General features: G+C 50.1%; 1 protein-coding gene across 1 annotated transcript in view; it reads right to left on the bottom strand.

The window, feature by feature from the left end:
• Positions 1-704: 704 nt before the first annotated feature.
• Lmod1 (leiomodin 1) overlaps positions 705-13269 on the bottom strand; it is a 39404-nt gene continuing 26839 nt past the window's right edge. Inside the window, exons 2-3 of the mRNA XM_060364354.1 lie at positions 2275-3778; positions 705-1440 (exon numbers count right to left, since the gene is read on the bottom strand). Coding sequence (XP_060220337.1) covers positions 1418-1440; positions 2275-3778 — 1527 coding nt within the window. The 3' untranslated portion in view covers positions 705-1417. The remainder of the gene's footprint in view (positions 1441-2274; positions 3779-13269) is intronic.

The following is a 13269-nucleotide window of genomic DNA, read 5'->3' as shown; positions in this document are numbered from 1 at the left end:
TACTGAGGAAAAAAGAAAGAAAGAAAGAAAAAAAGGAGGCAGAGAACCTGTCTTGTAATCCAGGACTAAGGTGGCAGTTTCATCTTCAGGCCAATCAGTCAGAAAGAGCTAGTCATGGGGATATGACCCAAGGCCTCCGTGCTAGGCATGGGATCTACCACTGAGCTTTATCCCTGGTTGGGACAATAGATTCCGTGTCCACCCGGTGATGGCTGGGCGGCTCTGCCTCCAGCTGGGCCGTGCTGGGGTGGACAGGCACTTCTGGCCCTAAGTCACAGTGGGCAGGTGCTGCTCCTTGCTGAGTCACCCTGATTCTCTGTACTTTCCTTGGCCTATAACTTCTGTGACGAGCTGGCCCTGAGCCACGGTAGGAAGAGTCACAGAATGATCTTCGCTGAACGGGCCTAATATAGCCATCCGAGCCCTGTGTGTCTCTTGGCCCCTGAGAACAGTTCTGGGCACAGATATGATGCAGAAAGACAGAACAGACCTGAAACACCAGGCTCAGGGTTTGTCTCCTCGAGAGTTCAAGCTCTTCCCCATGCTGCCCTTTCTGCAGTGTTAGCCAGATACCAGGGAGGATGTCCACGGTTACCTTGATGGTTTGGCAGGGACCCTGAGCTTTTGGAGGCCTTCAAGGGAACCTGGAGTAAACATTAGGACCGGTAACCCATGAAAAAGCATGAGGCATAGCCACTCCCAGCTAAAGGTTTGTATATATTATCAAAATCCTATGGAAAACAGATACATAGCTATTTATACAGCAGCGGGTGGTGTGAAGAAAATGTCTGCTTTGGCATCAACCCTTGAGGCCCAGCTGCTGTCTGTCTCTCTACTCTGATCTGGAACCTACTCTCTCTTAGGCACTGTCCAACTATGCCTGCTGCCCAGGCATATCAGAGGGAGGGTGTGTAGCATCCTCAGCCCTCCTGCTTTGCCCTTGGACCCCCGTGCCCTCCATTCTTCTACATTAACCCACAGAGTGCCACTGGCCCAGCAACTTTGCCCCAAGGGCTCCTCAGAGGCCCGAATCCTGGCCCTGGTGGCATTGAGGCTGGGGTGGATATGTGGCCCCTGAGACACACCTTTTCTGCATCCTAAGCCTTTGGCAGCATGCCTGCTCCTGGGCTCCAGGCAGTGCCATCTTCTCTGTAACATGCTAAAAGGACTCCTCTCATCTGAAACTTCAGCTCCAGGTTTCAAAGCAACTTTTGGGGAGCCTCAGAGACAAGCAAAGGAAGGTGAGAAGAGATGAGGTGTCCTCCCTTGAGCGTGGCCCAGGTCTTGAGCTCTCCCACGGTGGACAGGGAGAGCTGCAACAGCTCAGCCAGGGTTGGGTGGTGGGGGTCTGTGTGGAGCCCTGGGACAACAGTCTAGGCAGGCATGGCATTGGCACCAGGTGCCTGGATGCCTGATCCTATTGAAGCAGCTTGGGTACCTCTACCTGTAAGGCAAAGCAGAGATGGGTTAGCTCAGGGAGTCCAGCAGGGTATCCTAGAGTGTAACTTACTTTCCTTCCTTGCAAAAGGATAGCACCCAAACACCTCAGTGTGTGTCTGTGGGGTGAACACATAATGTGTTGACAGCAAGGGAACATTTTTCCTTTCTGTAAAAACCAGATGGCAGCAAGTAGCCTCTGGATTGCAGCTGGGTTTCCCTTTAGGTTTTGGTCTTTAGTCACAAATGATGATAAGGGAAATAGAGTATCCAATCAGGAAGGCAAACAGCTCGGACACTGTCCTTCAAGTAGAAATTCCGGGGAGGCAAGTGGGTGAGAATCAAGAAATATAGGGAGAGTTTTGTGTCCAAGGCACTGGTAGTTAAAAGTAGACTCCCCCAAAAGGTGACCTTTAGGATAGACTGGACTGCAGACTTGGGCTGATCCTGAGAGTGGACAGAATAGAACAAAGATGATTTTTGTTTGAAAAAAAAAATAGAGGAAAGGGAAGGAAAAAAAAAAAAAAAAGCCTGCAGGCATGGCCTGTGACAGCCTTGCATATGGAGGCCACTTCTCCATTCCTAGAGGAAGCAAGTTTCACTACAGGTGGAGGAGGCAGGAATGGGAAGTGGGAGTCCAGAGGAAGAGCCTTAAAGCTGTCTTGCCTCTAAGAGAGACAAAGTGGTCTGTTGGAAGCTGGATGGCTGACAGGGCCTGGCAGTCTGAGGCCCTGCATGTGACACGGGCTCTGTACTCTATGTGACGTGTCCCCTCTGTACCCCACCTCCTCCACAAGTCTAGGACTGTCCTGGCCCCACAGCTGTGCCCACCACCACTTGCCTTCTTCAGCTGCTTAAGGTTGCTGGAACGGATGGCAGCTAGGAGCTGGTCACGTGAGTTCTTCTCCTGGGCAGGGAGCACTTTGTCTCCCATCTTCCTCTGGGTAGCTGGTGAGAGAGAGTTCTTTAGATTCTCCATGATAAGGGGCGGGGCCAGGGGAGGAGGAGGAGGAGGTGGGGCAGCTGGAGCACCCTCTTTCTTGGGTGAGTTCTTGGGTGCAGGCTTTGGAGATGGTTGGGGTGAAGTTTTGGGGGAACCCTTGGCCAGAGCCCCAACTTTGGGTACTTCCAGCCGGTCCTTCTTCTCTCCCCTGGCTTCCTGGGCCTGCTTTTGCTCTTGCAGCCGTTTCTGTCGCTGCTTGTCCATGTTGCGGCTAAGCAGGTTGGTGACAGTCATCCGTGGCCCGGCCAGCTCAAAATGGTAGCCCAGCTTGAGCAGGGTGGTGTTCTCCTTGAGGAGCTTGGCAATCTCCATCTCAGTCTTGCCCCCACAGATGTGCCTCTGGTTGTGAAAACGCAGCTCTGTCAGCGTGTTGTTCTGGAGCAGGGCCCGGAAGATAGCCAGGATGCCTTTGCCAGTGATGTGGTTGGAGTCCAGGTTGAGGCTAGTGATGGTCTTATTGGCCTTGAGCATTATGGCAATGGCAAAGGCCACATGGTCATCAGCCCGAGTATTGGCCAAGGCAAACACCTTGACCACAGTGTTGAACTCCAAGGCCTCAGTAAACCGGACCAGGATTTCATTGGTGATGCAGTCTGAGTTGTTGACGTTCACTTCAGTCATCTCTGGGTCGTTGTTCTTCACTCTCTCCAGAGGTTCATCAAATATGCTGGGAGCTGTTTCCTCCTCTGCTCTGGCTTGCCCATTTGAGGGCTTGCTGGGGCCACTGAGGGCCTGCTTCTCTGTGGCTTTGGTCTCGCTCTCTTCCCTGACCTCCTTGTCAGGTCGGTTCTCTTCCTTCTTAACTTCATCCTCCTTTCTCTTGTCTCTGATCCCACTTCCTATGCCCTCATCCTCTGGTTTCTTGTCCGTGTTCTCACTTGTCTTTTTCAGCCTCCTGTCCTCTCTTTGGGAGACTGTGTTCCTGCTCTCCGCTGTTAGCTTCTCCTCCTCTTTCTTGCTGGCCTCCTTTACCTCTTCTCTCTTCTTGTCTTTGTCTCTGCTCAACCCTGTGTTCCTGACACTCCCTGTCTTCTCTTCTTCTTTCTTCATGGTGGCTGCCCTTTCTTCTCTGCCATCCTTCCCAGCCTCCTTCCTGTCCACTGCAGCCCTGACCCGGCCCTTGTCAATGCCCCTGATGACCTTTTCCTCCTTGGGCTTTTCGCCCCCTCTGGCATCAGTCTCCTCTCGATCCCTGGAGAAGCTTTTCTTTAAAACACCCTTCTTCGGCTCCTTGCCCAGGTCTGAGTCCTGTCTGGGACCTAGGGCCTTTCTGCTGGCATCGCTGCCCTTTTCCTCTCCATTCTTGGCATCTGTCTTTCTCCCCACTTGCTTGCTTTCCTAAGAATTCAGAAAAGAAAAATAAACATGCAGATCTGGCTACAGAGGGAGGACAGTGGGTGTGGGGACCAGCCAGGGAGGGCTTGTGTAAGTGCCCTTGAGTCTCTAAAGGACATTTGATTGGGGAAGGTTGACAGTCTGACTCTCTTGAGTTCTGTAGGGGCAGTACTAGCATCTGGCCTCAGAGAGTGAATGACGTCAGACTCATTGTCTCAGGGTTTGGCCATGTGCAAAAGATCACCTGTGGAGAGCACAGCTCCTGCACACGGCATTCTTAGACCTTTTCTGTCTTAGGTGAAAAATTTAGTTTCCTGCTACACACATGGTAAACTGAGGCAAAGGAGAAAACCACTCATGCTAGTGCTATCTTGTTTATAGTGTTGAATGCTTATAGTTAAATATAACTGTTTGCATATATCTTATTTTTTAAAGATTTATTGGTCTGGAAAGACAGCTCAGGGGTTAAAAAAAATAATTGTTCTTCCAGAGGACCCAGGTTCAATGTCCGGCACCCACATGGAGTCTAACAAGCATGTATCACTTCAGATATTCTCCTTTGGCCTCCTGGGTACAGGCACAGACATACAGCTATGCAGGCAAAATGCCTAGACACATAAAATACAGTAAGATAATTTCTAAAGACTTATTTATGGTGGGTTGTGGTGGCTCACACCTTTAATCCCAACACTTGGGAGGCAGAGGCAGGTGGATCTCTGAGTTCGAGGCCAGCCTGGTCTACAGAGTGAATTTCAGGACAGTCACAGCTACACACAGAGAAGCCCTGCCTTGAAAAACAAACAAAAACCAAACAAACAAGACCTTTTTACGTTTGACTGTTTGCCCGCATGTTTGTATGTACTACCGCATGCCTGCAGTTCCCACAGAGGGCAGAAGAGGGCATTGGATCCTCTGGAAGTGGAATCACAGAAGGTTGGGTGCTGGGAACCCAGCAGCCAGTGCCCTTTGTTTTTTGAAGGGGGTGGAGTTGGATGTTCACAGGGTCTTACTATGTAGTTCTAGCTGGCCTAGAACTTGATATGCAGGCCAGACTGCCCTGAAAATCACAGAGATCCACCTCCTCTGCCTCCAAGATTAAAGGTGTGCCCAGCCATGCCTGGCCAAGACTCCAGATGCTCTTAGCTACTGAGTCATTTCTCTAGCACCAATTTTATGTTGTATGTACATTTAGGAGGCCAGCAAGACAGTTTAGAGGCAAAGGCTCTGACATCTTTTGATCCCCAGATCCCATGATGAAGAAAACCAGTTCCTAAAAGTTGTCCTCTGACCATGTGCAAAGCTCTAGGTTTGATCCTTAGCAACACACACAAGCACACACATGCTGTAAAATAATAATAACAATAATAATAATAATAATAATAATAAATTAAATACATTAAAATGTCAGTTATTTGACTCCTTGAGTGTTTGTACCCTTTGTATTTATTCTGCATTCATATTGAGTACTTCATATCCTTCATTCTAATCCAGCCCTGCTCCCTGTGGAGTCAAGGACTTTGAATACTGAATTGTGTGTGTGTGTGTGTGTGTGTGTGTGCTGATAAAGATCAAACCTAGGACCCTGTACATGCTAGGTGAGTGCTCTTGCCACCAAGCTATACCCTCAGTCAATGCATTTGTAAAACCCTGAAGTCAATACATTTGCAAAAGAAGAAAACTGTTGGAATGATCAAGATAGTATTGCTAATCTTTTCTTTTACCAGCCAAGGATATTTCTAAATTTATATTCTCTCTACCACTGAATGGGTATTTTTGCATGTACACACACATGTGCGTAATCTTTGAAATAAATTAGGAACTACTCAGTTAAGTAGATATGATAGAAATGAACCTTTCCATCAAATGTGTGTCCTCTTTAACAGTTCACAGTTTTGTTGTCTTTATTGTTTGGTAAGAACTTCATAGGGCCAAGCATGGTGGCACACATCTCCAGTTTCAGTACTAGGAGTCAGAGACAGGCAAATCTCTGTGAGTTTGAAGCCAGCCTGGTCTATGTAGTGTGTTCTAGGCTACCTAGGGCTACATAGTAAAAAATCCTGTCCAAAAAACAAAACAAAAAAAAAAAAAAGAACTTTGGCAGGAACAAGGCCCTCTCTGTACAGAACCCTGGAATTCAATGTGGAAGCCTGTCACACTTGGGATCTAGAAGTCTGTGACTCCGTGATGTTGCCTGGAGAGGTCCTGGGATGTAATCAGATGAAGATGGAAGAGGCTCGGTGTTCCAGGCAGCACCGGCCACCCAGCCCCTTCACAGAGCCCTCTTTCTTCCTCTACAGAGTTGTAAGTCAGCACCCATTTTCACAGCACTTGCTTCTCATTTCTCAGTCTGGGGAGATTGCCCCAGATGAGACAGGCTGTTTAACTAGTGTTAGGACAGAGAGCCCAGAGCAACTGGGTCACTAAGGGATGCTAGGGAGAGCCTTTCCTGCTCTATGGCTTTTATTTATTATGAAGAATAATACCAGGAAGGGCTTCTTTCTTTTGGGTTTGCCCAGCAGGAGTGTAGGAAGAGAGAGAGGCAGGGTTTGGAAGAGCAACACTCCAAGGCATTCTCTGGCCATGCAGCCCTTTCTTACCCCCACCCTTCCCAGAGGGGATAGAGAAGAGGTTGATCCCGTGGAAGCAGTTTGTACCTGTATTGCTACGAGGGAGCAGCTGGGGATTTCCTTGACTTCTCTGCCACAATCACAATAGGCAGGCAAGGGCTGGAGGTCTAGAACACGGGGCCTTGGACTGTGCCCCTTTCAACCTTAAGCCCAGAGTACAGTTGTACTGAGTGTCACCAGAACTGGGAGGTGGATCCGAGCACCTCTGTTCTCACTCTGGCTTCCCAGGGAGCTGGGTCTGGCCCATCAGATTACCTGGAGCAGCTTACCATTTGAGGTACCTTTATAAGACCTCCTTAGATTAGCCTGCGAGTCACTTCTCTTATCCCATCTCACCAGGCCCATAAGGCCTTCCTCTCATTGTGGAACTTGGTGGAAAGCACTGGCTCAGACAGCCTCTTGAAGGACGCTCAGGAGCTCTGGCCTGGGACAGAGCCTGCTACCTTCCTTTCTCTCTCTCTTCCCTGGATGTGCCCATCTACTGCTCAAACCACTTCTCCAGAATGCCCAAACTGCTCAGCCCACAGGCTTGCCTTCAAGGGAGGCTGAGATCCACAGAGAAGACAACCAACTGCACTGGGCAGGCCGAGGCAACACTGGGTTTCAGGCCCAACTCTCTCATTAGCAGCCATCAAGTCAATGCAAGAGTATCTGATCTGACAGAAGGGGAGGAGGACCTCCCCTGTCAGTGGACTGGAGGAGAAAAGGGAGGGAGGGTGGGATTGGGAAGGGATGAGGGAGGAGGCTATAGCTGGGATACAAAGTGAATAAACTGTAATAAAAAAAAAAAAGAAGGGTCAAGGCTTCCTGCCTGCCTGCTCCATACTCCTCTTACCACACCACCCGCAGAGCCTCGCCAATCACCCCACCTCTCACCCCAGCAGACCAGGCTCCTACCCAGAGCCCCCAAGCTTGATCTCTACATTTTAACTGTTTCTCTTCCCAGACCTCACATCCTGACGTCTCCCCTTTGGCCTCATCAGGCACCAGCTGCCACTTGTCCAGTTATCCCCTGAGCTGTGCTCTAGGTTGACTGAGATCTACCAAGAGGTGTGCCGACACTTTAGAAAGAACCAAATGTGAAACAGGCTGAGTGGGGGTGGGGAAATGTTGATTAATCACTGCTTTCCTCCAAATAGCCAGGAAAGAATGGGGCTGTGGCGTGTTGGAGCAAGCGCAGCCCCGGAGCTCAGACCTTGCCTTAAAAGGAGAAGGAGCACAGACTGCTCCCAGGCCTGGGATTTTGTGGAGTCCAGCTCCTTACACAAAGCCAAGCCTCCTCCTTTATGCTTCTCTGAGAGGGAGTCAGGGCTGGCTGCTTGCTTTTGTTTTTAGAATTAGTGGTGCATATCCTCATGGCCTCCACGTGTTATTTTTGCCGGTGTTAGCTATCTCTAGGCCTTACCTGACCTTTCATCATTTATAGCAAAAGGAGTTTAGGTTAAATGTAACAAAGAACTCAAGAGGGCAAAGGTCTATCAGCCTTCAGATGAGAGATATTGGGAGTATGATTGTTCCTTCTGGGAAAAGCTTAAAGGTTACAGGAAGCCCAGAGGGGTGGGTCTGGAGTCTACAGTCATGCACAGAGATGAGGCTATGGAAAGGATGACCGTGGAGAACCTCTGGTGGCCTGTGACACATGATGGGATCTCTCCTGGGGTCAGAGGTGAGAAGCAACTCCTCACCTGTTTCCTCCAGGCCTAAGGCCATGTGATGGTGTCTTATTTGCTAAAAGCCCTGGGGACTTCAGTGAACAAAACACTGCATTGTCCCTATCACCACGTCCTCTTGAAGCTACTTCCTGTAAAATCATATCTGATTACAGAGAAGCCACAATGTCAACATTTCCAGTGCCAACAGAGGAGAGGAGAAGACAGAAGAGGAGAGGACAGGAGAGGACAGGACAGGAGAGGTTTGTCTATTTGAAAGTCTTGAGAGCTCACTGAAGGCAAGAGCCAAGGGCCTCATGCTGTGGACCCCTGTAAGCTCAGGCTAAACCTATCCTAGGTATCTCTTTCTTCACCTGGAGTCTCCTTGGCCCCAGACAGCTGTGAGGAGGAGCAAGTTTGTAGATGGCCCCGGAGAGCTGCTCATAGGAAGGCTGGAAGGGAACTGCCCCTCTGCAGCACCTTGCCTAGGAGGCAGGGATGCCTGCAATGACCCTTCCTCAGCTGTGATCCCACTAGCACCTTTGCTTCTTCCCCAAAGCAAGTCTGCGGTGACCCTGCTCCAGAGGTTCCATGCCACTCTTATGGCGCTTCCAGAATCTGGGAGGCGCCGGAAGGCTTTCCATATCCCCCCAGCCCGAGCTCCGGATTGGGGCAGAGACTCTGGGTCCCTCATTCTGTCTTTGTTGGACATTCTTTGCAGGCCTCAGTAATGTTGGTGTTGACCTTGGTGGTCTGTGGAGTGTCCCAGCATGGGCAGCCGCAGTGTGGAGATCAGAGCTTGGCAGGTCTCTTCTTTCCTTTAGCCCTGGCCAACTGCTTCCTCCAGGATCAAGGCTGTTCTTTCACCAGGAAAGCAAGAGAAGCACGTGGTGGTGTCTCCTGGTCCTGCTTCCAGAATGCAAACCCCTCATCACCTTCCCATCCTGGCCCTGTAATTCTCCCAGAATCCAAAACGTTGGTTCCTTGCTCTTCCCAGGAAGCTCCCCTGCCACATACTCCCTCCTAGCTGCCCCATCACCTCTAAGTCCAAGCTCCCAAAGCTGCTAGTGTCATCTGTTTGCAGAGGGGATGCAGAGAAGAGCTGGCCACAAATCCCCTGGGAGAACAGCTCCCTTTCAAGCTGGTGTGAAAGGCAAAACATACAGCCTAGCCAGGTCTAGTGGGGACAGAGGCAGTGAACTCCCTCCACACTCCTGCCTCATTCTACCTGGAGTGACAATAAAGATTCCAGATTCTTCCAGAAGGTCCCCTGCCGTTTGGAGACTGTGGCATTCTGGGCACACAGTAGTGCCCCTGGGCATTGGTGGCGGTCTGTGGGTAATGGCCCTGCTTTGGGACAGCTCATTACACAGATCTGTGAGGTACTGCTACTGTCAGGAAAACCTCAGCTTGTTCTGGAAATGTTCTGTCTTTGGAGGTATGGACCATGGGTTTTGCATACAGTTGGCTTGTGTGCAAACATCACCTGTGTCTCTCCACATAGCTGGGTGCCCCTCTAAGCCTACTGTCCCATGCATAACAGAGCTGGCCTCCCGGGGCTCCTCTCCTAGCTGTGTGCTGGGGCTAGGACTCAGATCAAGCTCCCCTGCCAAGAAGGGCTGGGAAGGAGACACAATGTGACTGCTTTGGGAGCCTTAGGAAAAATGCTCACTGGAGCCAGGAATGGTGGTGCAGTCTTTAGTTCAAGCACTTGGGAGGCAGAGGCAGGTGTCCGTGAGTTCGAGGCCAGCCTGGACTACAGAGTGAGTTACAGGGTGGCCAGAGCTACATAGGGAAACCCTGTCTCAAATTAAGAAAGAAAAGAAAAATGTTCATTGAAGCCATGGTGGCATCATTGGGGTCCTGTCCCTTGCTCTACTTGAGACCTTTTATCCTCTTAGTGTTTTATAATTTTATAGCAGGTACAATTGGGCACTTACTCGATGGCCAAGGGAACTATAATTTGAACTTTTCCATGGGAAAAGAAATTACTACATCTCAGATGCCAGGAACCTACCAGGAGGATAAGAAGCTGGGAAGAGACCAGGTTGCTTTGGGAGGTTTCCTACCCCGACCCCATCACACCCCAAACTGTACAGCAAGCCCTGTGAGAATTAGGGCCTAAAACAGAATTCCTCACTATTATCTGAAGGCTTTGTCATCATTTGATGTGGGGCTGCAGTGCTGCCTTCTTACAGGTGTTTTTTTCCTCACAGGGTCTCTGTAGGTCTGGGTCCATCTCAGCTCACAGTGTAGCTGAAAATGACCTTGAACTTCTTATCCTTCTGCCTCTACCTTCTGAGTGCTGGGATTGCTGGAACACTTTGCCACATCTGGTTCATGGTATGCTGTAGACCAAGTCCAGGGTCTTTTGGATATCAAACAAGCATTCTTCCCCCTGAGCTACACTTCCTGCCCCTCCCAAGTACTTTCTGACCATGCAGAGGATTCTGTGCCTAGGATGCTCTCAGCTGCTGAAGGAAGGGGTATGAGATACCCAGTGAGGCTCTTGAATAGCGTAAGCGCTCCTCGAATGCTTGTTGCTGATAAAACCCAGTGCATCATCTTCAGAGAGTCGCAGGAGACTGTCAGAAGTGGAGGTGTCAGGCTCAGGCAGACCCTCCACACCAGAGACTAGCTGATGCCCTATCCGGCCCTGTTCCTGCCCTGGCCACTGAACATAGCTTCCTGAATACTCAGGGCTTCACAAGGGTCGCATTGGAAGCCTGCCTACCTGGTAAGCCTTGAGCTCAGAGGCGTGGGTTCAGTATATGTAGAATGAGTGGTAAGAAGACTGTATTTTCCATCTTGTTTAAGGGTCTGGGAGTGGAACCCAGGGGTTACAGATACTAGATAAAAGCTTTATCACTGAGCTGCCACCCCAGTCCAGATCAAACCACCACCCACCCAGGGCAGTCACAGAGCTGAGAAAAGCCGCAGCCCTTCTGTCACCCTTCCCTTCCCCTGTGCACTGCTGTGGCCAGCCCACGGGAGCAACAGTGGCCTCCGTTCTGTGGCTGGAGGTGGATGAGGATAAACCTCTGCAGTTGGGGCTGCTGCAGGAACGGCAGCCTTGGCTGTTCTAGGAGGGACATCCAAGCCTTCCTTTGAATTTCGTATCCAGGTGAGAGGACGGGCCTTCCAGGAGGAAGGGGTGAGGAAGCAGGCATCATCGGAGATGGAGATGGAGATGGAGATGGAGTCAGAGTCCACGTGTTTCTAGTTCCCCACCACGGGGAACGCTGAAGCCCAAGAACCTCACTGTGCGCTGCCTTAGTCTATCACGTTCCCGTGTTTGTTCCCCCACTGTTTCTCCACGAGACACTTAACTCTGGGGCTAAAAATGAGGTGAGGAGTAATGAGAAAACCAGACTTTCAAGAAGAGACCCAAAGGAAATGTGGATGGCTCAGCAAGTGAGCTGAAGAAGACGCTGGTGGGACGGCAGGGCTCCTGACAGAAGTCAGCCTGAGCAAGTCCTTGGAGGTGGTGCAGAGCAGAGAGCTGGAAGGATAAGCACAGGGAGGAGGCTCCAGGCTGGCAGGGGTGTGGGGCTGACCCCTGAAGGAGGGCCTGGTAAGTGGATCCAGAGCACATCCCACTGAGGAGGACACGTCCCTCTGGGGCCTCACTTTTTTGCTCCTCCCAGCCCTCCCTACAACTTTGTTCCTAGACACAGGCATTTCTTAGTCCCCCTTCATTGGGCCTCAGTCTCCCCATCACCCAGAGTCAGTATGGGCCTAGCCCAAAGTGGGTTTTTTTTTTTTTTTGGAAAGTCACCCCAGCCAAGCTCTTCCCCTTGTGCCACTGCTCCATAGATCCCTTCCCCTCGACCTCCCCCCCCCCGCCCCATCTTAGTGCCTTTCTCAGTCTCTCTGTCTCCTCCAGTGGATCAGAAGCATCAAATACACATGATTAGTGACTGGCTGCCTAGCACACAGCATCTCTTCCGGAACAGAGTAGGTGCCTAATAGCAGTAGAGCGAATGGATGAAGCATTGAGACGATGATGTCTACTAACTGAAGCCAGATATTAGCGTAGGATGAGGAAGACCAAGAGTCTGTAGGCCAGTCACAGTGGCCTACACCTATAACCCTAGCACTTGGGAAGTAGAGGCAGGAGGATCAAGAGTCCAAGGTCAGCCTCAGCTACATTTCAATTCTAAGTTAGCTTTCTGGGCTATTTGAGACCATTTAAGGGGGTGGGAAGAGAGAGAGCAGAGGAAAGAGACAATGTATAATAAAAAGACTGAAGCCAGTGTTGCGTGGTGGTGGCAAACACCTTTAATCCTAGCACTTGGGAGGCAAAGGCAGAAAAATCTGTGAATTTCAGGGCTGTCTGGTCGACAGAGGGAGTTCCCTGTCTCCAAAACAAAATAAACAAACAAATAAAATTCTGAAGGCAGCAAGATAAAGCTGCCCACCACCAACCCTGAAGACCTGAGTATGATTTCTCAGAGCACGGCAGAAGGTGAGAGCCGAACTCCTAAAGGTTGTCCCTGGGTCTTCTCATGTGTGCCATACATGGCGCACTTGTTCACACAGAAAACACAAATAAAATGTAATAAAAAAATGGAAAGGTTTTGGGGCTGGCGAGACGGCTAAGTATTTAAGCGGTTAAATGAATGCTTTTGCAGAGGATCCAGGTTCGGCTCCCAGCACCCGCACGGAGGCTCCCTACCATGTGCAACTGCAGTTCCAGGGAATCCAACAGCCTCTTCTGACCTCTTTGATCCCCAGACACACACATGTTGCGCAGATATACATACATGTAGCTACTTACACATACACATAAAATAAAATAAGCAAAATCTTCAGCACAAATCAGACTTCAAGGGTTGTGGGGAAAATGAGGACACAAAGTTGGGTAGGAAGGAAGGGGGACAGAAGTTGTGGGAGGAGTGAATATGGTCAGAACTCATTGAAAGAAATTCTGAAAGAACTAAAACAGACAAACAAGCCGGTGGTGGTGGTGATGACACATGCTTTTAATCCCAGCACTTGGGATGCAGAGGCAGATCTTTGTGAGTTTAAAGCCAGCCTAGGCTACAGAGTGAGTCCTGGGACAGCCACAGCTACACAGAGAAACCTGGTCTCAAAAAACTAAACCAAACAAACAAATAATATAAGTAGTTTTTAAAACCCAGAACCTGAATACAAGTCACTGGATTATCAGAAGCTACGGCATGTTAATGACTCTGTGCCCGAGAGGCTGCAGAAC

This window comes from Meriones unguiculatus, chromosome 11 (assembly GCF_030254825.1).
Source record: "Meriones unguiculatus strain TT.TT164.6M chromosome 11, Bangor_MerUng_6.1, whole genome shotgun sequence".
Lineage (NCBI taxonomy): Eukaryota > Metazoa > Chordata > Mammalia > Rodentia > Muridae > Meriones > Meriones unguiculatus.
Note: the sequence above shows the minus strand (reverse complement) of the source record. Positions and strands in the feature narration are given on the sequence as shown.